The sequence below is a fragment of the Abramis brama genome (assembly GCF_963993115.1).
Source record: "Abramis brama genome assembly, chromosome: 19".
NCBI lineage: Eukaryota > Metazoa > Chordata > Actinopteri > Cypriniformes > Leuciscidae > Abramis > Abramis brama.
The window spans coordinates 6,939,021-6,965,865 of NC_139981.1; the positions used below are offsets into that span (position 1 = coordinate 6,939,021).

Sequence of the window (26,845 nt, forward strand, 5' to 3'; positions counted from 1 at the left end):
AACGCAAACATATCCCGTGTTAAACATTATTTCAGACATTAAACCAAAAACTCATTCAAAAAACCCATTGACTTTAGGACTTCAGCAACCGTAAGTGCAAAAATGCTAACTCGTTTCTGGGTTTTAAATGGGTCCCAATATGATTTTTTTTTAATTTAAATTTTTTTTTCGTGTGTAATGTTGCTGTTTGATCATGAAAAATGTATGCAAATTTACAAAGCACAAAGTCCACTCCAAAGGGAGTTATACTCTATATCAGTGCACACTCTTTCTGAACTCCCTGAAATGCCCTCGATTGTACCCTTGAGTTTTCCTATGGGAGCATATATATCACAATAATCCTCATTTACATAATTCCCACCCAAGGCATACTCAAAAAAAAAAAAAAGGACGAGGCCTAGTTGAGTTGCATTAGTAGTGTGTTGTCGTCATATCCAAGAGATGCTGTTTTTTTCATCCCAGCTCAAGTCGTGCTTTCAAAGGTGTTTTTTGACTATGATGTAAACGTGTTTCTAGAAGACCCCATAAACAAATTATGAACCTGTATGTGATCACAACAAGGGCCCCTTTAAGACTAATTCCTGCAGAACTCTGTTCGAACTGCTGAATTTTGGACATTACTTGTATGACAGCAGCTGACCTGAAAGAGTGAACTGACTATAGAAGAAAATGTTTGCTCTAATGCTATAGCGCCCCTTGTGGCATCTCTGAGAATGCAGAGAGAAGAGAAGTGTGTACTGGCGTAATGGAGGCCAGCGAGTGCGAGTTAACCTCACTCCCCTGGACTCAAGAGGCGCACTAGCAACTGACGCTAGATGCTGCGGTCTTTAGCATCCTTGTTAGCGCTCCTGCCTACCATGCAGGAGGAAATGCCCATTCGAATCCTGCTCGGAGCGGTGCAAGTAGAACCAGAGGGATTACATTGGTGCCGTGACCCGAATGGGAGTGTGGTTTAGGGGGGTCAGTGTAACGAAGGCCAGCGAGTAGAACTGGGACGAGTAGAACCGGAGGGGTTACGCTGGCACAATTTGAGCATTTGCTTGTGTACAGTATGTTTCAGGCCTTACTGCCATTTAACATTTTGTGTTTCACTTTCTATATCTCTTGCTTTTTCATCTGTCTCTTTTCATTGTCTGCACTTTCAATTTCAGTCTCCCTAATAATATAACATTTTGTCTCTGTTCCTCTTTCTCTATAACCTCTCTCTTCTCCTTGTGTACTTATTCTTCCTCCTCTTGCATTGCTCTCTCTCTCTTTTTCTTTCTCGTGTGGTTGGCAGGTGTAACTCCAGGTGCCTTGTTGTGGTTGTTGAACTTACCTTCTGCATGATGGATGCCCTCCTCACCCCCCCTCTCCAGCTTTGATGTTTTTCGTCTCCTCTCTCCGAACGGCACCTTTCCTTCTCCTCCTCCTCCTCCTCCTGTGGGCATAAGTGGGCTAAAGCAGACCCGACCTGGCCAAGTTCCTTGGCCTTTCCTTCTTGTCAAAGCTGAACTAAGTCTCTCTTCTATCTTGCAGCACTATAATAATCTGTCAGTCTGTAATATGTCTGTAGAGAGGTCTCTTCTTGTCCGTCAGTCTCTTTAACTGTTTGTCTGTTCATCTGGAATGTAAGCTGCCACTATGTATGTGTCTCTAATTAACTTCCTTTAGAGCTCCATCTCAGAGTCTCCTGCTGTATAAATCTCTTTCTTAGTAAAGACTCTGTTTTCCTGCTCAAATACTCTGAGGGACTATCCTCCATTTTCCTTCCCCTTTTTAACACTGATTGGAATTTTCGTCTTAATACAGCTGCTTTGGTGTTTAAGCAGTATGTTCACTCAAGAAGGAAAATTCTGTCATTATTTACTCACCCTCTGAATCTATTTGCTGTTATTTTCTCCATTGAACACAAAGGGAATGTTTGTTCATAGTGACCATATCTGTAAAAAATAGTCCATGACTTGCACTCTTTTAAAAGTCTATGAAAGCTGTGTAAAGAGACCTTCGAGTAGAAATCATATTTTTAATATAGGGCTGGCCTATTACATACAAGTTTGTTTTATATAATATGTGTATATATAAACAAACTTTTGTTAGATTAATCGATTTGACAAATTAAAACCAAACCTACTCTAATTAATGTCTATACATCCTCCATAAAAACAATATTCTGTGTTCATTAATAAGTTATACTCAAAAGCATTTTTGGCATAATGTTAATATTAAAAAACTTAATCTCATTCCTCAAATTTTTATTAAAAAAAGGTAAAAATCATACTTATTATAACAGTAATTTGTCAAGCTTCCTGAAAGTTTAAAATAAATTCAATTTGATTCAGTATAATTGTGTAGAACTTTGGACATGTGGTCATAGTTTTGAAACCATATTTATATATATAATTTATAATATTTATTTTTAAAATAACTTTTTATTTAGCTATTATTTTGTCTTGTGAAATATATGGAAACATTTCTTATGTGGAATAGCTTATTCAGGGCAGTGCTAAATAAAAAGCTAAATTAAATCTTAAAGACCCCTCTTATTTCCTTAAAATTATATAACAAAATAATATATTAAAATGAATAATGAGTAAACAGAGGGATGAGTCAAAATTGTACGTTCTAATCACCATTATGCCAGAAATGCTGTAAATAGAGCTTCTCTCGTATTGACGCTAACATTGATTTAAGCTGCAAGGCCTGTGACACTCAGTTCTCTTGTTTCTCATTGGTTCCCCTCAATGTCTTGTAGTGCTGGGAGCCATTTGAACTTTGATCTGCTGTGTCCGAAAGTGAGCCCTGTAATGCTATCTCTATCTCTCTCTCTCTCTCTCTCTCACACACACTTCCTGTACAGTGCATTAATGTGGCATGGTTGTGTTGTTCAGCATTTGTATAGACCAGCAAATCTTGTTTTCCACACACTTTTTCAAACCATTTCATATTGTTCATTATTCAGAGACCATTGTATATAGTAGAACACTAGAAAAGGGAGATGGGTAGATTAGAAGGATTAGATGGGACGAATAGAAGCATGTCTGTAGAATCTGATGCTCTTGTTTTCTTTCTTCTACTAACATGTTCTCTGGTGTGTTGCTGCATCTTGTGTCTTTCATAACTAAATAAAACTGACTTTGCTGACCACAGCCTCTGCTTGTGTTCTCCTTCTCTTTATCTGTTTTTGAAAGCATTTGTGTGTTTTTCCGGTGAAATGTTTAAACCTGATGTTGGTGTGTGTGTGAGTTGGATGTGTTGTGGCTGATTGCTGTAACTGCTTGTCTTTTAAATGGAGGTGATGGTCATGATTTTTCTGGCTCAGTGTTGCATCTTCTTCAAACCTCTCCTCCTCCCCCTTCCACCTCCATCACCCCCTCGTCGCTTTTCCAAGCCCCTGGATGAATAGCCAGGTTCAGGGGGTCAAAGGTGAGGGGTCGCAGCAGAAGAGACTGCAGCAGAGCAGACTGTGGTAAAGATCGGAGGACGAACTGTATCAGGACCTACAGAATATTACAGGGTTCATAAGTTCATGGGAAGATTTCAAATCTGGGAACTTAAAGGAATTTTTTAATTTCTATAGTGATCTTACTAGTAATGCTCAGCAATGTTTCATTAGCTAGAAATTGCTGTTTTGTGAGTGCAGTCTGTATACAGTTCTATAATTATTTGAAAATAATTATTTCATAATGTTTAATCATTCTTATCTAGCACTCATGAATAACTGGAAAAAGCAATGGAGAGTCATTAAGAAATAGCAGTAAATATTTTTTTTGGAGTAGAGCGTGAGAATTATTTATACAATATACTATTTTCTTTCTAAAGATGAAAATAACAGAAAATTAACTGTGGTCATGTTTAAGCCATTATTAAGAGATTTAGAAATGGAAGTTTTAGTTCACCCAAAATGACCTCATGTCGTTCCAAACCCGTAAGACTTTCATTTTCAGAACACAATTGAAGATATTTTTAATATCTTGATGACCATTGACTGCTACGTAACTACCAATTTAATGCTTCAAAAAGTTCATAAAGAGATCATAAAACTAATCCATATGAATTGAGCGGTTTAGTCCAAATTTTCTGAAGAGACTTGATCGCTTTATATGATGAACAGATTGAATTTAGGCTTTTATTCACACTTAGACATTGATCAGTGGACATAAACAGAAGCTCAACCGAACCTGCTTGATGCGCAAGAACAAACCTCATTGGTTCTTGAGGAAGCTCAAACGTGCTGCGTAACACGAGAATGAACCTCATTGGTTCTTGTACGTCAAGCGAACATGCTTGAGCTTCTTTTTAGCACAACTGATGTGAGTTGATGAATGTTTATATGTGGATAAAAGCCTAAATTCAATCTGTTCATCATATAAAGTGATTGAGTCTCTTCAGAAAATTAGGACTAAACCACTCAATTCATATGGATTAGTTTTACGATCTTTTTATGAACATTTTGAAGCGTCAAAGTGGTACTTGCTTAGCTGTTAATGGAGGGACAGAAATCTGTTTATATATATATATATATATATATATATATATATATATATATATATATATATATATATATATATACATATACATATACATATACATATACATATACATATACACACACACATTTGTTTTTAAAATGAATGAAAGTCTTATGGGTTTGTAACGACATGTTAAATGTGGTTGGCTTTGGAATTTGTCCTGACCAGCAAATATCTCATTTGTAATGAAAGGTTATTAGGTCATTCAAATATGGTCATATTTTTGTAAGATAACTTTATACCGTTAGTTCACCCAAAAATGAAAATTGTCATGAAATTTGCTCACCCTTATGTCAGTCCAAACTGAAAAAGACATTTGTTCGTCTTTAGGACATAAATGAGGATGTTTTTAATATTATCATAATTTTTGTCCATCCATTGAATGCTCAAAGCTTTAAAAGTTCATAAAGACATAAAGGTAATCCATATGAATGGACATGATTGCTTTATATTGTTTGTCATATAACTAAATGACTTGGAATGATATGAGGGTGAGTAATTTATAACAGGATTTTCTTTTTCGGCTGAACTATCCCTTTAAACCAACATAACGAGGACCATATTTCCAGGTGAGTGATCATTGTGCTTGAGTGTGTTTGAGGATGAGCTTGTGTCAGTGCCCTCTTTCACTATGTGCAGTATGTAAATACGTCTGTGTGGTTTTAACGCTGCAGCGTCTCTGTTGGCAGGACGGCTCGGGCTCGTTGAAGCGCAGCGGTTCCTTTAGTAAACTGCGGGCCTCTATCCGACGCAGCAGTGAGAAACTGGTCCGCAAGCTCAAAGGAGGAGGCTTACGAGAAAACGAACCCAAAAATCCTGGGTAACTATCACCACTTCCATCCCTACTTTCAGACCAAACCTCCCCTTTCCAAAATCCCAAACCTTCCCACTACGGACTCAACAATGGGTAGGCGAACATGACATCATGACCATGCACTGGAATAGCAACTTGAATGGCTATATGGTTTGAAAACTGGGACAGGAGAATGCTCAATCACACTTTTGGGAAGACATTGTTAAAATGATTCAAATAGAGTTTCAACTAAACTCTGCAGTGAAGTAGATCTTGAGGAGCAGGATTGAGCAGTTTAGGATCCCACTGGGACAGATTTACAATCCGTATCTCTGTCTGAAATGATGCCACTAGACATTCTAAAGATAATTTAAATGTCATTGGGAGTCATAGACTGTAAATATGGAGAGCATGAAGTGAATTGAAGTGAATGTCCCTATCTGAATTACTTAAACACTGGATGACACCAAAAAAGAAAATGCTTTTCCTTTTAAGAGGGTTTATGGACTGGTTTTATAGAATTCTCTTTAATGTGAGGAAGGCAGGTGATTTTGCACACTGTGATAACGTTATAATGAAGGAAAGTCCTCTGCCGGTATACAAGTCTTTCTCTTTCACTGCCCAGTTTTAAGTGGATGAAGGGATTTGCTTGCTTTATTAACTGGGCTGTATTTTTTGCACATGAATAAACCTGCTTAACCCTGAATGACATATTGACATCTAACGTGACGGACGGATGACATTGATGAGTGTGTTCAGGACGGCTCACTGGGGTTCCTGTGGCATCTGATTTGCCAGATGTGACTAACTTTCGCTCCTTACCCTGTAAAATGCCATTTGTTTTTATTTATTCTTTGCATTTTAACTTTCTTGCGTGTGTTATGATTACTTTGTTCATCTTTTATGCCTTTTTTGCCTGGTGATTTTCTTGATGCCTTTTTGTGTCTGCTTGGATCTTCTTTTTTTTTTTTAATTTGAGGACTTTATTACTCTGTGCTGTGTTGTACATTTGTTTAATTGAATAAACATTTCCATGCAAATTTGCTGTCTGCTGCATGCCTGTTTCCTCCATTTTCTGTCTTTTGGTCCCACTTGCTGTGTTATCCAATTTTTTTTAACCTTTCTTCATCATCTCCTCTCTGTCTACCAACTTCTTGGCTAACTACTTCTTTTTACTGTTGTACAATGGACCCTTTTCACAGACTGTGATGATGCGTTTACACAGTTAACATTGTAAATCAAGGGTTTTTTTAAAATATATATTTAAATTATTTTTTATTTAATATACATTTATAACACTATAGCCTACTTTTTAGCATTAAATTACAGAAAACTAGTAAATAGTGCTGTGTGAGGCAGTGACCGCAAATTTGAATGCTATAATTTTCTTGTATTTCCATTCATTACTATAGAAGTTCGACTTCCGCTTCTGAGAAATCCAGAAGTGTGAAAAGGGTCCATTGCAGCTCCTTTTTGGTGTCTGTTTGTTTAGTGTATATAATTTTGTGCAATGTTTGTTATAGAAATCACTATTTTCGGTCTTAAAAAAATAGTTTACCCTGGAATGAACATTTTGTCATCATATACTCACCCTCATATCTTTCCAAGCCTGATTTTCTTAACACCAACAAAAACAAACAAAAAATAAATCCAAAAGTGGTCAAATGACTCGTTGCAAGTATTTTAAATTCGTACAGCAGTTTTGTGTGAAAAATTAACTGAAAGTCTTTCGCATTTTTGCAGCGCTCAAAAATATAATTTTCTGTCCTTCAAATTCAAACGGGTGTGTCATATTCAGTTACAATATGCGAAAACAAATTGCGTGACGGCATCAGTCAAACTTTGTGTAACGCTTTTATTCACCATTTATGAATTTGAATATAAAAAAAATAGAAGCGTACAGGCTTGAAAAAAACATGAGGGTGAGAAAATACAGACTTCTAATAATAACTCAACTGAAATAACTCAGCAGTAATATTACATTTAAAAAAAAAAAATGTCTGTGAGTAACGAGAGAATTCGTGTCAAAAAACAGATGACAGATGACTAATGTAACACAGTGGCCACGTACACACTGTAAAGTTATAGGAGTGACAATTAAATACTGGCGTGAATTCCCAAAATTAATGTTTTGTGTGTGTATGGAACAGACTCGCTCCCGAAATTGGTCCTCACTGCAGAACACGAAATCCAGGGGGAGGAGTTGGATCCAGATCCAACTCCTCCCACCTTACATGTACCTAAACCAGGGATGGGCAACTTCGGTCCTGGAGGGCCACTGTCCTACAGAGTTTAGCTCCAATCCTGAAAAAATCACCTGCCTGTAATTTTCTAGTAATCCTGAGGACCTTGATTAGCTTGTTCAGGTGTGTTTGATTAGGGTTGAAGCTAAACTCTGTAGGACAGTGGTCCTCCAGGACCGAAGTTGCCCATCCCTGACCTAAACCTACCCATCTCCACCCCCTGATCCATAAACCCACCCCTAAACCTACCCATCTCCACCCCTTAGATCTGGATCCAACTCCGTCCCCTGGATCTCGTGTACCGCAGTGAGGTGCTACTGCGAAATTGTGATGATTGACACGTGATAACCACAGCAACATTCTGGCGTCTCGAGTGATTTTTATACACTATTTTTGATTAAAGGAAGGGTAGGCAATTTACGGAGCAGCTAGCAATAGCAAGTTAACTTTAAAGGCATGAGATCCCACCCTCCCTTCAGAGCCTCTCCAAAGCCACGCCACCTTCAAAACACATTAAGCGCCACGAGACACGTTAAACTACATGTCTCAAAGCAAATAATATTACAATAATAATGAACAAACAACTTAAAGAGCTCTGACCTGTACTATTCACCAGATTCTTTATTAATTCGTTAATTCGGTTGTAGAATAAGGTTGTCACTGTAAATTACTGAACACCATGTGTACAAAACAGAAAACTAATGGACAACTGAATTTAGCTGCAGCGTGTACATGGCCAGTATGTCATTGCATGTCTTTCCACTGTGGTGTTTTTATCTTAGTCCACATAGTAATAAAGTAACATCATTGAGTGATTGCTTTTACATGTTTTAACCCACACATTCCCATCCCTCCGTGACCCCTCACACCTGCCCTTTGACCTAACTGACGTGCTTGCATGTGGCTCTCTCGGATGCAGCATGAAGAGGGCCAGCTCTCTTGGAGTTCTCAACCAGCCGGATATTCCTGTGGGAGAACTCAAAGTAAGACGACATCTTTCTTTTCTGCTCTTTCTCTCTCCTGAGATCTTTCTCCTCAGTTTCTCTCAATTCCTTCTGCTCTCTTTATTTTTTTATTTTTTTTTTTCTGGCCCATCTGTCTTGCACTTTACTGTCTTTCAGTCTCATACTCTTGGACTCTGTTTTTTGGGAGCATCTATTATCAACACTCCCACAGCTCGTTCATTACCATATTAACACACATTAATTAACTGTATGTGTGAGATCTCGGCGGTCACAGACTAACACATCTGATTGTATTTGCTAAAATCCCCAATAACCACTGATGGTCTTGGGTTATAAAATAAACGCTTTTTTTGTTAGGAAACAATCCTGACGTTCGGCTAATGCATTGTTCAGTGTATTTATAATATCTAAAGAGATTCATAGACACCTTAACAGTTGTATTTCACATTATCTTTTTTGGGGGGGCCTTTTTTTCCCAGTTCTTTGATCTGAATCTATACAGTCTTTAAGGACTGTAAAGAAAGAGAAATGAAATTAAAGTTTTTGGGGTTTTTTTTTGTTTTTTTTGGGGGGTCCAGGTTAGCTTTTCAGCTATCTATATGCTAACATACTTTTAAACGTTTTATTACATTTTGGAAGATAGTTTAAAATGCATCAGTAAAATAATGTCTCAATTTGTATTCATGGGCGTGTCCAGCTTTTTGTCCAATCAAATGCTTTCTAGAATGTGAATGACCCTCCCCCTAATACCACCTGTCACCAGCTAGCATTAGCAAGTAGCAAATCATTGTTTACAGAGTTGTCAACTAAACCTCAGGTGTGTCAGATATTGTACACTAAGTAAGTACATTTGATGAGGAATAAACTTTATAGCTGGTATATATTGTGAATTGAATCCAGACATACTACATTCAGAATGGCATGTTTCTCTCGTGCCAGTATGTCATCATTTACTGTCATGAGAGAACCATGCCATTCAACTGCCCCATGGGGAGATGCAATAATGATGTTTGTTCATTTAGACAATCGTTCCTTCAAAATGACACTGAATTCAGCTATTTTTGTCCAGTGATTTTTAATTAAAAAAAAAGTTTGTTTGTTTGAACAATCATCTTTCACCCAGACTGCAAGATGTTACACTTTTATAAGCTAAACAGTTAAAACAGCTCTTTCTTTTCTTTTTTAACATGATTGTGGGTCTTTTTGCCCCCAACAATGTGTCCTGGCAAAATGTCAACTAATACAATTTTAATGTGTGAATTGATAATGGGATTAAATCATACATAATGTAAAATAGACTCACCCTGAGCGGCCTTTCGTTCACTTCCTTCAGGATCTCCTGAGCTCAGTTTATTGTATCTTACAGGAACGAAATAATCGTCTAAGGAATACGCGGGACCTGAGTTCCAGTCACACTGACCTGGCGCATTGACGGTCTGCTGTTGGATGTCCCAATGAAGAGAGGTACTAAGAGGTCTCATCATCGGGCTGACGTGAGCTGTGTTTAGACAGGACTACCTTCTCCGGAGGTTACTTTTGCTCTCGAGTCTTTGTATATGTATTTAATTTCTGGCAAGTTAGCTGTAGAAATTATGTTAAAAAGCTCAACCAGAACCAAAGTGCACAACAAATTTGAGATTGTTCTGCAAAGATGAAAATTTGTGGAAAAAAAAAAATCTATGAAAAAATAGCTAATGCTATTGGGACTCGGGCTGAGACTAGACACTCTAATGGCTTTTTTTTGCTGCTTTCATTGGATTTTTCTTTGTTTTATTTCGAGATGTACGTTGATACACAACTATAGGACAGTTTTTATTGATGATCATAGTGACTTGAGTAACATAGGTGTGCATATTTGACTGTCTATAGACAAAAATGTCCCATTTTCCCTCTTTGCAACTTAATATTCTGCCATTGATGAGATTAATGTTGTTTATACCTTGAGTTACACCAGAGGACCATGATGCTTCTGTATAGAACTGATACAATCAAACTTATTCCCTTGATAAAGTGAGAACTGCACCGTGTTAATGAAGGTCTATGTTTACATGAGTGATGGTTCAATGATGCACATTTTTTTATTGCTTTTGAGAAGTTGGAGGGACAGGCCTTATTTTTCTATTGGGTTTTATAACACAAGGAAAAGGAAAAATCCTCCCTCATAGTAAAAAGAAAAAGATTTTAGATGGTTTACGCTGCCATGGTTTCATAAGAATGTGGATTAAATCTCAGGACTGAAAGAACAGAACAGTATGCAAAGTAACACTGCACTTTGAATGATCTCATAGGATAATGTTACACTTATCAAGCCATTAAATGTTACGAAACTAAATTGAGTTGTTTACCTCTGTTTTATCTATCGCATTTGGTTTATAGACGCTTTCGGTTGATTTAAATGTTTTGACTGGTTTTACTTCAGTTCTTACACCACCATAATATTTGCTAATGAGGTCTGTAAACTGAATATTGAAGGTTTTCATGAACAATAACAGCAGGAAGCCTTTGTCTTTCTGTTATTTGTGAGGTAAAAGCAACAGTATGTTATCTCACATGGAGTTACAAGTACTGCTACTCCAGATAAAAATGCACTGGAATATGAGTTCTGTCCCCAGATGTTTAACTACAGTACCTGTTTGAAAGCAAGTGTGCCTTGTGAGTGCCTCGGGCAGGTACTAATGAATGTGGAAGTTATTGATTTTGTGTATGACGACAGAACAGAACTCTTTAAGGTCAAATGTCAGTCAAGATTTTACTAAATACATACTTTTTAATACTGTGGTCAAATAAAAGCCCAATATATATCAGTGTATCATGTCAACGATTTGTGTTAATATAGTGCACTGCTCAACTGGCCTTCTTGACTTTGTTTCTACTTTTTTGTTCTCTGTATTCATGTAACTCTTTCATTATAACCTTTCTATTGGTGTAATATATTATATTACTGCCTGATGCAGTAATTAATTCATCTTGTGTGTGTGGATAAGTGTGTTTTGTCTGTAAAACGCATGTTAATTCTCTGCATTGTGACATTGTGCAATAGGGTAGCTGCTGTGTGTTGGGTGGATTTGATCTCACATCCAATGTTTTACTGACAAAAGCTGGAATATCCACTCGGCTTGTGTGTTTTAGTTGTCTTTACTCAAAATTAATAAATATATCATTTGTATTTTTATACATAGAGTATCCAGTTGTGTTATGTCACTAATTTGAGCTTTGCTACACACTTGTGGGACTAAATGTGCCCTTCACATGTTTGAATTTCATTTTCAGACTGTTTATATGTGATTATATGCGTTTTTTGACTGTTGATCAGTTTATGTTCAATTTTTTGAGAACGGGGTTACTGACGTGGCACTCACTCCCTGAAGTCAGATGTTTTTAATGCTAAAATCCATATGCAATTGCATAATCTTTACAATTTGATAAGGTTCAAAGGTTCCAGTTGAATTCAACTAAAGGCAATATAGCATCAAAAATATTTCAAAATTTAGGACAAACCCTGTGTGTAGTAGCAGGGACTGCTGTGACCTGTATAACCCTGACATATTTATTTTTGTGGTTATTGTTGTTGCATTTCTACTGTCCGTCTCTGTCTTCTACCACTTGTGTTCATTCATGTTTTGTATTTTGTTGTACGTGTATGTTTCTGTGTGTATCCTGAATTTCGCACTGGACTTGTGTATCTTCCACTTTCTCAGGCTGCCGCTGTGCTGGCTAAACTGCATTTACTGCCGTGTTTGTGGTGTTACTTATAATATCGTATGATATGGTGTACATATACTTGAATAAAGACAACATATGTACTCTACTACTGGAAGATTGTGTGGGTTTTAGTTCCCCCTGTTGGAGAGTCGAGTGGTTTTTATAACCTTTTCCTGTCAGTCTATGTAGTACCTTCTTTATGGGGATTAGTGTGGCTGATATAGATATACATTGTAATAAATATACATTGATATAGATATACATATACATCTTTACAATCTTACAAGGCACATTTTTAGGTGTCTTTAACTATGTACTTGCATAAAAAAAATGGTAGGTACAATGTACTTACTGTGTTCGCTGTTTTGCAAAACTTAATTACTTGCAGGTATTTTTTTAATGCAAGTACAATGTAAAAGCATGTACACAAGTGCTTTGTATCAAATGATTAATTCAAATGTTAGTACATAGTAGTTAAAGACACTTAATATAAAGTGGGACCATCTTACCTGGAACACAACAGAGAAGAGAAAATAATTTTATTAAATATTGTACTATTAACATATCGCACATGACAGACAGCTACAGGTACTTGGATGGGAAACTATTTTAGAGCTGTAGAGTATAATAGTAAGGAATAAACAGGCTTTATGAAAATACGAGGATAATAGATAAATATTGCATTAGTAAAGTTCACAATATGTACTTTCTTTTAAAGACTAAATGCTAATGTAGAATATATAGGAAACAAATTTATTGCACAGGATGGATGCTTTTATTTCAACAACTTAAATACTTTTTGGGCTTTTACTAATCCAACATAGTAAAAGTATATTTTGTTATTTTCAATCGGTCTAAACAACAGTAACAAATACAGCAAACTAGACTAATAATAACATACATTGCATTGATCTTTCCTCAGGTACAGGAGGAAAACAATTACAACAGCATTCCCACATTTCACAACTTAAATCAAACCAGTAATGTTCATTCGACTGTCATATTCTGAACAGCTGTGAAGATATTTCATCACACTGATCTTTGGCTAGATGATGTTTTCCCTCATTCAGGCTACATACAACTGCCTTCGTTTTTATTAAAAAAGACGGTACAGCAAAGTCTTTGACACTACAAATAAGACAAGCAACGCAAAGATGCATAATAAAACTTAGATAACTGCTCTTAGTAATAGGATTGATGACTACAGTGTTTAAAAAAAATGGCTTTCCTTCAATACTTTTCCTTTTAAATTCAAAGAGATGCAATACTGTTTAAACTCCTTTTCAAGTCCTTTCTCTTCTGCCAAACAACATAAATACTGATATAAGAATATCACACATTCAAACCCTAAATTGCTGCTTTCTTCTTCATCAACTTGCATGTGTCATCTAAATCATGACAGTGTACAGATCAATCCCTCAGAGCCTGCTGTTAATGAACCACACCGATCACAGGAACACTCAGTCATATCTGCATGCACAGTAAGATGAAAGAGGTCATAAACCTGTGCAGATTAGGTTTAAGAAAATACATTAAATGACTATCGCTGCACACAACCCGATTGCCAAGCGGCCCGTATTATGTGCTAAAAAAAAATCCAAAGAAAACTTTGTGCTCTGCTACGCATAAACCATTTCAGCAGTATACAGAAATATAAAACAAGAGTAGGAATGGTTCAACCAAAAATGAACATTTCCTTATTATTTACTCACCCCAAGGCCATCCAAGATGTATATGACTTTCTTTCCTCAGCTGAAGAGAAATTAAGGTTTTGGAAGAAAACATTACAGGATTTTTCTTCATCTATGCAAGTGAACGGTGCTCAACGCAGACCATTTTTGACTTTCCAAAAATCATATTTAGGCAGGTTCAAAGGCCTCCACACAACCCAAGATGACGAATAAGGGTCTTCTCTAGCAAAATGATGTAATTTTCTGAGAAAAATAAAAAATATATACTTTCGAACGCATGTGGAGGCCTTTGAAGCGGCCTAAATATGGATTTTGGACAGTCAAAAATGGTCTAAGCTGAGCACCATTCACTTGCATTAGATGGAGAAAAATCTTCCAAAGCTTTAATTTTTCTTCGGCTGAGCAAATCATATACATCATACAGGACGTCATATATCCATATCTAGGACATGTTTTTATGTAAAAAGTAAAAACTCAACTGTTTTTCTCTATGTATGTATAAAGAGCCTTGCTTTTAACATGCTTTGACATGCAACATCTTTTTTTTTTTTTACTCATTCAGAAAATGCAACTCTTGACAGAGTTTGGAATGAAAGAAATAACTATTGCGAATAACTATTATCATTTATCTACTGAGTCGTGAATGCTCATGACAAAACAAGCAGAAGGCAGTGCTTCCCAATTCCCAGATGTTCTTGATTGCCTGTCACGAAGTAATTATGAACCTAACATGTGTCTCTACAAACAATAACAGAATCAGTGGGAAGACTAAATCTGATCTAGATTGAACAGTAACATGACAATAAGTATGCAAACAGATTATCTTCTGCTACTTCTACCAAATACTGTAATAACATCACAACCATGTACACTACACTGCAAATCATAAATATCTGAATCTGAAAAAGATTCTTTTGTGGTTTAAAACCACTTAGTACACTGAAGCGAACAGCACAAAACGCACACAAGAGTCTAATAGATAATACAGTTGATGGGACACATACAGATGTACAAAAGGCCATATTAGCTTGTGGAAGTGGGTGTTGAGAGAATGTGAACATGTAAGGCACTAAAGTCTCAAATCCACCCTCCGTTACATCAAGGTGCCTGGGAAAGTCCTGAGGAGTCTCGATGACGCAACAGATCTGGGGCATTGGCTGCTTCCGAAATCGCATACTCTCTTGAGTAGGAACTTATTTTGAATAAGTAATTACTTCACGGCCGCTAAAAAAATATGTTCTATATAGTATGAATGTGTTGTTGTTGTCATTTTCATTTGACCTACTAGTGTCAGTTACGTCACTTCACTGCCATTCACAAATCCTCTCCTGTGGCCTCATGGGATAGTAAAGTGTCCATCGTATGCACACTTCAGAATCTCGCCGTATAGTAGGTCATCATGGTACTTTTTGTCAACTCTTTTATGAGTACTGTGAATTCGGACATTCTTCTTTTGTCACATACTGTTTTTTGCCTACTATATAGTAGGGAAGTATGTGATTTCGGATGCAGCCATAGAGGAGCTAAACCCTTCTCTTTGGTTGCCACTCCTCCTTCAAAAGTGTGCTCGCAAAATCAAGTCTTTAAGTGACGTACAAGTGTTAAACTCCTGGACAAACAAAGTCTTGAGTATAAGTGTACATGCTTGGCTTAAGAAACAAATCACTCTTTTCTGGGTAATGCTACACTGGCATGTGCAGGATTCTACTCACCTTCCAGTCTTTACTTTGGAAACTCATGCTCTCTGTATTTCTGTGGACTCTTCTGTGTTTGCTTTAGAAATGATGGATGGAAACGGGAAGAGTTACAGAGGTGACCCCATGTACCTTCTGTCCTCTTCAGACAGAGATCCTTCAGAAACCCTTGTATGTTCAACCCTAAGATCAGGTGTAGACCCTTACGCCTCTCAGATTGGTTGATGATGTTTTCGGGCAGGACTATAGGGACGGGGTTTGCATGGCAACAGCAGCATCCTGCAATAGCAATTTATAGTTTGATGAATGGGCCGAACTGATGCGGCGCTCTGATCTTGGGTGAGGAGCAGGAGTTGGAGGAAAGAGATGGAGAAGTGGAGAACGGAGGCGAGGATGAGAGAGCATCTGCGTTTAGAGAGAACACTGTGGAGATGGCCACATCCACGATGCCTTGACATAGCTCAGCGTAGAGTTTCCTACAAGAGAGAAACTTTAATATCAGTTTTAAACATTTCAACTTCATAACAACAAAAAGTTTTAGCGAGTGCAACCACAGTCCATTTAATGGAGTGACTTATATAATGCAATTGACATCAAGCACACAAAATATGCACAAAGCACACACATTTTGTTAAATGCTTGATTCTTGGTTCTGAACGTTCTAAGGTGTGCAATTATTTTAGTTAATGCACAAAGCAGTTCCAGGCAGGTCTTGAACGCATTAAAGTTCCATCACTTCGCCAAATGATTTCAGATATTTCAAAGGTCCTCCTTACAGCCTACAACAGTAAAAGAACCAAAAACTACAATGACATTGAGCAAGCAAATAAAATAACAAACAACAGGATAAAAATGATAAACTATTTCTATGTTTTCCCCCATGAAATTACGCTTTATTTGCTATGGCCAGCTCTCTTTCTCTTGCTCTCGCTTTCATACGAACACACAAACAAACAGTACAGACACACAGACGGAAACAAATAAAAATGTTACTTGGGAAATAAAATAAAACTGAGTTACTTGCCAGATGGGGAACTGCTACATTACATGGTTTAAAATGATTTGTTAGAACAACAGTCTGACCCTAAATGTAATTGCAACTCACACTTCTTCAAACAACTTTTACCTCAGTGTAAGATTCACCATTATACATTTAGCTATGCCTAAAGGTTTTTTTTCTCCCAAAACTCATTGTGGTGACACATACTATATATGGGATACTTTATGCATTAACACAACAAATGTGAAAATGAGGGACAAAATCATAATTGCTTTTCAAATATTTCAGACAGTTGGAGGATACCAAAACAAAACATTGTGGACATAACAAAAGAGAAGTGTGTACTCACTGTGCACAGGCAGGCGCCCCATTTATCTCAATTAGCCAGACTTTAAAGCTCTCGTCCAGCATGAAGTCAAAGCCAAAGAGCTGGAAGCTCTGGTAGGACAGATGCTTTGTGCTGATGGCTGGCTCGATGCATGTGAGACAGCTCCTGTTGAGACAAGCCACAGGATTTCAGTTAGACACATACATAAATGCACATATATTGGGGTGCAAACATCTGAGTTAAAATCTGTTTTTTGCATTAAAAAATCTTGAAAATCTTGAAAGAGTTTTTAAAAGTGCTGTTAAATCGATTAATCACATCTAACATGAAAGTTTATATATATATATATATATATATATATATATATATATATTTTTTTTTTTTACTTTAGATCCGATTAATCGATTTGACTGCACTACTTTTAAAAAATTTAAAACAAAGAAATATTACGTAAAATTTGAAACAAATATTAAGATTGTAGATCATTATATTGTTCTATGAGAGTTCAGAGTTTTTGACAAACTTGTGAATTCCACATCAGCTTGAGTGCTGCCAAAATGCATCTAATTGTTTTTTAATTATTTATTAATTATTAACTTCACTTAATTGTTCATTTGTAAGACAATTGCAACAGTGTTAACTAAAACTAAAATTATTAAAAATAACTTGTTAATTGAAATAAAGCTGAAATACAATATAAATTTACATTAAAAGCTTATTTAGCAAATAACTGAAAATAAGTTGAAGTACTAAAATTACTATAACTAAAACTGACATAATAATAAAATGACGAAACAATTACTAAAACCTACAAAACATTATTTTAATTAAAACAGAAAATATACAAATAAAGCCAATTCAAACTAACAGTAAATACTATAGTAGTATATAAATAATACTACAATAACACTGATTTGTATGGGGAAAAACATTTAAATTTGAAAAAATTCAGAATATAAATATTTTTATTAGTAGACTCAAACTTTTGGACCCCCCACTGGACATCTCTGACAAGAATCAATTGATTATGTTTGAGAAATAAGTTATGCCTTTTTCTTATACAACAACATATTTGCAGGCACAGATAACATGCAATCATTATGGGTGAATTTGACTGAACATTTTCAGTATAGGAGCACCTGATAATATGCTTGATCTGAGGTAAAATAGATGTTTCCATGGCGAGATTGTGTGTGGTCAACAGGTACTGTCTGAACTCATCAAAGAACATCTCGTTGCCCTCCTCATAGCGGCCGTAGTTCTGCGAATGCTCTTTCTGGATGCAGTGATTCGTCAGGTGACTGGTCATATCCTGGAGATCTGAGCTGTTATAGGGCTCAGAAGATGTCCTCAACACACCCTCACGGTACAAGTAGATATTGTACTGATGGTCTACAAGCACCCAACTCCTACAGACGAGAGAATATCCATCGACTTTAAAGGTACTTTGACTAAATTAGGATGGAACATGATAGCATCAAAACATTCAGCACAAAGGATTAAATAGCTCATCTTACCTTATATCAAATTTGCGATGTCCTGGCTCCAGCAGCAGTGGTTTTTCCAGATACTTCTGAATGACATGCACTTGGCCTTGATTATCGATGAACTCCAGCAACTGGTTTGCATCATGAGATATCAATATACCTGCACCTGAACAAAGATAGGGACATTATCATACTATCAAATCATGTACTAAGATTGCATTCTGGCATCTCTCTTTCAACTTACCATTTTGGACCGATAGAAATTCGTACCTTTTGCACCTGCCGAAGATTTGGCGATCCACACCGTTCCCTCTCCGCTTTCTTTTCTGGAGTTATATGAAGCTAAAAAGACCTCTCGCTCATCTGTCTTTGGGTTGCTCTTCATGTGGCTGATGCCATTGGTGGCCGGGGCCACTGGGGTGTTGAGGTTGGTTGGGTATATGATGTAAGACTCAGGGAACCAGTTACAGGAGTCCTTTAACTCTGGACTGGTCTTGATAATCCTAAACAACAGACATGCTTATATAAATATAATTCACAACTGAAGATCTGCAGAGTTTATAAATCAATAGCATGGATGAAAAAGGAAAGTGTGCTTTGAAGACATTAGCTTAACAGTATCACTCCTAACATCACTTCAAAGCACTCATTAACATCAATTACTGTTGTACATTAGAATGGAGGAAGGAAACTTCATTCATCTGGTATGAATAAATAAACACCCTACTTGACCAGTGATGCTTTGCGACAGAGTTTATCGGCTCCTCTGAAATAATTCACCAGCTGCATCAGTCCTGGTTCATGACCTGTAGAGGACACAGCAGGGTATCGGACACTGAAATGTCGAAATATTGAGCGGTGACGGCACTGTCCTGCAGCTAAAAATACTTTAATCAACATTTTTGTAGTTCACCACCAACAGTTATGTACACACTACCCCTAAATGTTTGGATTGTTTTTGTTTTTGAAAAAATGTCTCTTATGCTCACCATTTATTTGCTCAAAAATAGTAAAACCATTATGTTACTTAGCCTAACTGTTACAGTTAACTGTTTTTTATTTATTTTATTTTAATATGTTTTAAAATGTGATTTATTCCTGTGATGACAAAGCTGAATTTTCAGCGTCACATGATCCTTCAGAAATCATTCTAATATGCTGATTTGGCGCTAAATTATTATTGGTGCTCAATTATTATAAATGGATCTTATTAATATCAATGTTGAAAACATTTTTTTTTTTTTTTTTTGCAGCTTAATATTTTTTTAGAAATAAATAGAAAGTTCAAAAGAACAACATTCATTTGAAACAGAAATTTTATAAATGTCTTTACTGTTACTTTTGATCAAATGCATACTTGCAGAATACAAATATTAACACTAATATTAGTAATGATCTTTTATATATGAAGAGTTCAGATGCAAAAGCCTCTAAGTGCCATCTGAAATTTTCTTCTAGAATGATCATTTTTAACAAACTCGTATATTTAAGTTCAGTAATTTCACTTAAATAGCAATGAAAATGACCTATTAATGGTCATTTAAGTGAAATTACTGAACTTAATTATACGAGCTTGATAAAAATGATCATTCTAGAAGAAAATTTCAGATGGCACTTAGACGCTTCTGCATCTGAACTCTTCATATACATATATATATATATATATATATATATATATATATATATATATATACATATATATATATATATATGCACTTATTAATTAATTTATACATATTTATAAAATACTGATATTAAAACTTATGTTGAAAAAAGTTAATGTCAGTGTTATTACATGTTATTACTACACAGGTACAGTGATACAGATCCACTGGGATGCATTATAAAGCTGAATCTGAGTGGTTATTGCTGCTGGACACAGCAGTGCATTGTTTTATCATGCATTATCATAAATTTAACAGCTTGTGCTGTCCATAGTCTCCAAAAAGCTGAAAATGAGCACGGGTTAGATGAGATTAATTAACTTGCTGAAACTCTTGACTTAATTTAGAAATATGCAAACAGCATGGGATTATAAAACAATCATTTAATTATTGCGTTTTGAGTTGGAAATGCATGTCAAATACGCAGCTCTTGAAATCATTTACCCAGTCGTCCAAAAGGCAGCCGATTTCTCTCTCCCAGCATTAAATTAAACCGAGGATTGTCCTTCTTCAGTCGTTTCCATTTTCCAGTAGAGCTGAGGATCCTGGCAACCTCAGCATACACAGTACTGTTGTCATCTCTCAAAACAAACGTGTACATTGGTGAACTCATATTCCTGTCTTATGCTGACGATCACACACTAGCTAGCCGACTAACGTTATCTGTCTCCCAGCAAAGTAGACTGAAACCGGACATACATGACCTCCCTTCTGAGTTGTTTGGCACAAATAAAAACAATATCTTTATAAGAAATGATCTAGCTATACTCCCGAACGAAAAGCAGGGTCGGGCATCTGTACCCGCAGTCGCGTGGCCGGCGCGAGGATATTGAATATTAGGGTGTGACTCTTGTAGGATTTGGCTTCTGAATTCTCGCAGCTAACAATCTACGCTAGCTTCATGATTGTCTATGAACAGAAAATATTAAAAAAACAAAATCCAGCAATACGCTACAAGTACAGAGTCCAAGAATAGCGGTCGACTATATGTAGCTATGCATTTAATTCATCGCTTTCTGTGAACTCGTCTAGACTGTAGACACCAGTTTAAATCCCTAGTTGAAGCCTTTTATCCCAACACATTCATGATGTGACGTACCGCTGGGAGTGGAGTGAACGCACGCACGCCGCACAGATTTGTGGGTATTGTAGTTTTATGTTACATTTGGGACTAATATCACAGCTGAGCTGATTTTCAACTGCACGATTGATATTGCGGCTGATAAAGTCAGTATATAGTCTGTGTTAGCAACAAATAATTAGCAACATACTACGTTTATCCTGTTTTGGCTTTCATTCAAACAATTTTCATGATTTTCAGATCAAAAATTATGGAAGGCCATTTCGACCACGTAAGAAAAAAAAAGTTTTGGTAAATCATAATTATCAAAAAAAAAAAAAAAAAAAGTCAACTATGACATCAAAAGTCGAAATGATGACTTACTAAGGCATAGTTATGAGCTTAAAAGTCGAAATAATTATATATTTTTTATTCATTGTCATAATTATGATTTTCTATTACATAATTTCGACTTTTTATCTCATAATTATGACTTTAATGTTAGAATTATGATTTACCAAAACGTGATTTTTTTCCCCCTTTTATGGCAGAAATGGCCTTCCATAAAAAAATAAGCAAAATTGCTACCAGTTATGTTAAAATGTCAGTTACAAAAACACACAAAAAAACATGCTGCAATATAAGAATACATTATATAAAATACTGCCTGATAAAGGCTAGAACAAAATTTCTAATTCGCAAAGTGAATGCACACTTAAGGCACTGACTGATAGGCCTAAATGTAACTATTAAAATGAAGTAAATGGATAAATGTTCAATTGCTTCCGCCATACTCGTCAGTTCATGTAAATAGGCCTATATATTTATAATTTCCTGTGGATCCTTTTCCTGGGAAGATCTGAAGTCAACATATGGCTACATCTGAATTTCATTTAAAAATATATTTGCCAATAAAAAGGTATTGCACGTGGTCAGCTGTGGTTAAACCCTCACTAAGGTATGATGACACAATCATGAAATTGTTCATTAAGATTTGGTTCTCTAAGGGTTTGTTTGTGCATCATTTTTTACAATATTTTGAATAAATATATTTAAATAAAGTCAACCAAGTGGAATGTTACGACCATGGCATGGGTTCAGTTGAAATGTCTAGTTTTATTAAGTCTGTGTGAGCAACAAACATATTTTTTTACATTACCTGTCTTTTGTTCAGTGTAGGGCTCAACACTGTGTTCAATATAACGAATAAAATATAATACAAAGAAAAACGCGAACATTTAGTACAGGCCCTTAAATAAACGCAATGCGTGTCTTTCTCCAGGCGATGGCGCGCGCGATCTTATTACTGAGCAGCCGGAAGTTGCTGGAGCGCGCGCCGCACATCGGCTCAGAAAAATATAGGAGGCGCGAGATGTAGTCAAAGTTATGGTTGTTGTTTTGTTCCGTATCGTTGTTTAGACTTTCAGGTGTTGCTAAACCTTACAGCATTCACACAAGAAAAACGTTTAACCCAGAGGTAGGTTACAACTTTCCTCACCCAAAATAAATGCACACGTGAGTGTTTGAAGCTGTATTTGTGATTTGTGTTCCAGCTTGTCAGCTCACGTTCTGTTTTTAGATAAAGCTACATTGTCCTCTCTATCTGAACGTCCTAAGTTACACATATTCCATATATGTGTTGATAGGCTACCCCTTGAGACATTATTCGTAAGATCGTTATTTACGATCATTATATGGATAATGTGGATTTCGACTATCACGTTTCTGTCACATGCTGTAACATTGTTATAGGTATGCTTGAAGTGAAATAGTAAAAGTACCATTCAGAAGTTTGGTCACACATCTCATTCTTTGTTCTTAACACAATTCACGTTTTAAAATAATAAGTCGTCAAAACAATGAAATAACACAAAAGTAGGCTATAGGGATTGTGTACAGATCAACATATAAAATCTAGCTTACATTTGAGCTCTGCTCACTCCATTGTCTTAACCAATTTCATGAGGTTTTATACACAAATTACGTTGTTCATATCTATGCTCTACTCTTGACTGATTGTTTCTTCATTATCTGGTCTAACTCATCCCAAAAAAATTAGTTTTGGAAAGAATTACAACCGTTTTGCAGACTTTTATACATGGGTATTACATAGTTGTCTACAAAACTAATTTCAAACATTTAAAGCAGAAACTTTTTTTTAATGGAAATTTTCTCAGATCATCAGAAACATTCAGTCAAGTATGTACACATTTTTGACTAGTACTGCGCTTTGTACTCTCTCTTATGCGGTCTCTCTCTACAAAATTGAATGCACGAAAACGAGAGGAACAAAAACTTACACTGGAATTAAATATGTAACTTTATCTTGGATTTAAGGCAATAAAAGAGGCTATATATGTATATTTATTTGTTTCATTCAGGACCGTTATATTAAATTCCTGTGCAATTTATTGGTTACTCTCATAATTTATATTTTATAAATGATCGTCTCATTCACCAAGACAGTAGGCCTGAGAAATACAGTAAAAAAAAAATCTCAATACTTTTTTGCCTTTTGACAATATTTGATAGCAATATTTATGTATTTTGTCTGAAAGGGATTAAATGTATAATACTGTATAAATTTATCAAGGCTTGTTTTCCACACTGTTCATTTCTTAAATGAACACAAGGAAGAGTGCTATTTTTAATTATATGCACCAGTGCAATTATACCTAATCATAAACATGGGCATTTACTATGTAGTTTTTTTAATACATAAAAACTGTGACAGGGAGTTTTGACTCGATTCACTGAAACACACAATTTGATTGGATCTCAGAATTTAATTAAAGGAAGCAAACTGATTGTAACACTGTTTTTGTAACTGGAGTTTAAATTAGAGACACTATTAAAATGCTTTTGCCTCATACTGGAAAGTCAAGCTTTAGGAAACCTAATTGGCACATAAAAAAGTGGATTCAAGTTATATTGAAATTCACAATGTTGCTTAACTTTTTATATTGCCTGCAAAATCATTATTTCACCTGCATTATCATCATCACCCTTCAATAGCCCTATTGTTGTGTGGTACTTCTCTATTTTTATACATTATTAATTGATCCTGTGCCCACTTCTTACGCAGGCTGGAGCAGGCCAGGCATGAGTAGAGCACACCTGGACGAGTGGCAGAGGAGGTCCTTTGACATTTCGTCTGGCTCTTGTACACCTGAACAGACAGCGGATGCTTATCGGGCACACATCCTGTCCATTCAGTATGCATGGGCGAGTGCTGAGCTCTCTCCGGCTGGAGCTGCCAGCCTGCTCAGGACCTACTCAGAGCGGTACGCCTCTGCCCTGGACTCAGACGACCCACGCACCGGGCTAAACAACTATGCAGAGAGTGCCCTGCACTTGGCCCGCAATCAAAAGAACTATAGCGACAAATGGGAGTCATCCCTAACGTCCGAGAATGTGTTCAATCTGCCGTGCGTGCAAAGGATGATGCAGGCTGGGTCAAAAGAAGGCGCTCTCTCAGTAGATCCAGCAGATGTTAACATTACTGTTGGTGGTGAGGTCGGTGGGGGTGGGGAGAAAGGCAGCGCTCTCTCTGGTCCTCTTGGATTTAGACGAGAGCCTCCGTCTCACTGGCCCTCTGCGCCTCCACCCAGAGCTGAGATGGGAAGGGGGATCATTAACCCACTTAGCGGTGCTGCGGAGTGTGCCAGAGGACTTGAAGGAGCCCTTCCGCGTTTGACCCTGGCACAAAATGCTCCAAAAGCTCCAATGGGATCACCTATGTTTGGCCATAACTATTTCAGTTCCACATGCAATGCTAGTGTGTCTCAATCTAGTGTGGGTTGCACAAGTGGGTCCAATGTGCATAATCAGCCAGTGTTCTTTTCTTCCACGAACCCATCCAAGAGGAAGAACTTCTACAGCTCAGGAAGTGAAAGCAACAGAAGTTCATTCCCATCACAAGGCGAGCAGGAACCGCGAGGGAGGGGACGGAGAGGAGAAGAGGGTGTCAGCGCTAATTTTAGATCAGCACGAGAGCAGTTCATCGTTGACCAGCAAAAAAAACATTCCCATCAGGGCCAGCGAGGCTCTGGGGCCAACGTTGCGTCAATCTCCAAGAAATGCCTTGGGGCACAACGGCCTCGTGGGGCATCCTCCAAATTCGTCTCTCCCATGCCAAGGCAAGAAGAAGAGACTTACTCGAAGGACAACAAACCACAAGACACGGAACCTGTTGATGAGCGTTTAAAGAACTTTGAGCCCAAGATCATTGAACTTATCATGAGTGAGATCATGGACCACGGTCCCCCAGTAGCTTGGGATGATATTGCCGGCTTGGAGTTTGCTAAAGCCACAATCAAAGAGATTGTAGTGTGGCCAATGTTGAGGCCTGATATCTTCACCGGTCTTAGAGGTCCACCTAAAGGCATCCTTCTCTTTGGTCCTCCAGGCACTGGTAAAACACTCATCGGGAAGTGTATAGCGTGCCAATCCGGAGCCACTTTCTTCAGCATCAGCGCCTCGTCGCTCACTTCAAAGTGGGTCGGGGAGGGCGAGAAGATGGTACGGGTGCTCTTTGCCATCGCTCGGTGCCACCAACCTGCAGTCATTTTCATCGATGAGATTGATTCCCTTCTTTCTCAGCGCACAGACGGAGAGCACGACTCATCCCGTCGAATTAAAACTGAGTTTCTTGTCCAGTTGGATGGAGCTGCCACCTCAGCAGAAGATCGTATCCTTGTGGTCGGTGCCACCAACCGGCCTCAAGAGATTGACGAAGCAGCCCGTCGTCGCCTGGCTAAACGACTCTACATCCCTCTCCCAGAGGCTGAGGCTCGACGGCAGATAGTGGCCAACCTCATGTCCCGTGAGAAAAGTCAGCTAGTAGCAGATGAGATGGAGAAAGTGGTGCAGGGAACAGAGGGGTATTCGGGGGCGGATATGACGCAGCTATGTCGCGAAGCAGCCCTTGGCCCCATCCGAAGCATTTGCCTTAGTGACATTGCTACCATCACGGCAGAACAGGTTCGGCCAATAATCTTCAGCGACTTCCAGGAGGCTCTCAAAACAGTGCGGCCCAGTGTCTCTTCTAAAGATCTGGAGCTATATGAAGATTGGAACAAGACTTTTGGCTGTGGTCGCTGAGCGCATGTGTTGTGATTATACTAACTGAGTTTTATGTTAGTATGACTATGGTGTTGGGTTCATTTATTGAAATAAATGGTTGATTTGTCTTGGGTCTTTTTCATCTTTTTCATGAACGTGCTCTTTTCAGAGAGCTGTTATTGTGACTGCAGAAATGTCAGTTTTGTTGCAGTTTCAGAATGGTTATGACTCAAAACAGCACGCATGATTAGATAAAACTGAACTTTTTACTGTATTCATTGCCTCAAAATTAACATACCGCAGTTGTGTCTTCCTGAAAATAGTTTCATCATTTAGTGGAGCTGTTTTCCCTGTAATATAGAGGAAATGTGCCAAGTTTGCACTAAAAAGGAACATGGGGTCTTGAATGCGTTTCCCTCTGAATGCATGCACTTATCCAAAGGGGAACTGTCAGCTAGTACAATGTTCAGCCAGCCCTTCCTTCAATGTGTACAGAATGAATTCAACGGCTCTCCATGTTTACCTGCTCTCGCTTCTGTAGAGACAGAGTGTTAGACACCTTAGGGCCAACTCTCCCATTGTGTTCTGTCTTGGTGAATGGATTTGGAGGGGAAGTTGGGCAATACTGCAGGCATTCTGGTCT

General features: G+C 37.4%; 3 protein-coding genes across 7 annotated transcripts in view; 2 read left to right on the forward strand and 1 right to left on the reverse strand.

Annotated features, from left to right (window-relative positions):
* Positions 1-12,320, forward strand: part of klc1a (kinesin light chain 1a) — a 40,890-nt gene extending 28,570 nt beyond the window's left edge. For 2 of the 5 annotated variants that reach the window (XM_084092777.1, XM_084092778.1), the window contains exons 15-17: positions 5,201-5,331; positions 8,467-8,530; positions 9,879-12,320. In XM_084092777.1, the coding sequence (XP_083948903.1) occupies positions 5,201-5,331; positions 8,467-8,530; positions 9,879-9,944 (261 nt within the window). In that variant the 3' untranslated portion in view covers positions 9,945-12,320. Of the gene's footprint in view, positions 1-1,279; positions 1,425-5,200; positions 5,332-8,466; positions 8,531-9,878 lie in introns of those variants that run through there. The other 3 variants (XM_084092780.1, XM_084092779.1, XM_084092781.1) reach the window with 2 other exon arrangements.
* Positions 12,321-12,738: 418 nt separating this feature from the next.
* On the reverse strand, positions 12,739-21,189 carry ttl (tubulin tyrosine ligase). The gene is made up of 7 exons (XM_084092856.1): positions 20,523-21,189; positions 19,142-19,220; positions 18,685-18,917; positions 18,445-18,580; positions 18,067-18,336; positions 16,949-17,092; positions 12,739-16,075 (listed from the first exon to the last, which is right to left on the reverse strand). Exons 1-7 carry the CDS (start codon positions 20,689-20,691, stop codon positions 15,892-15,894), a joined length of 1,215 nt encoding a protein of 404 aa, XP_083948982.1. The 5' UTR covers positions 20,692-21,189; the 3' UTR covers positions 12,739-15,891.
* Positions 21,190-22,480: 1,291 nt separating this feature from the next.
* Positions 22,481-26,329, forward strand: fignl1 (fidgetin-like 1). Its single transcript, XM_084093336.1, has 2 exons — positions 22,481-22,615; positions 24,224-26,329. The coding sequence occupies exon 2, from the start codon at positions 24,241-24,243 to the stop codon at positions 26,239-26,241; it is 2,001 nt and encodes a 666-aa protein (XP_083949462.1). The 5' UTR covers positions 22,481-22,615; positions 24,224-24,240; the 3' UTR covers positions 26,242-26,329.
* Positions 26,330-26,845: the final 516 nt, after the last annotated feature.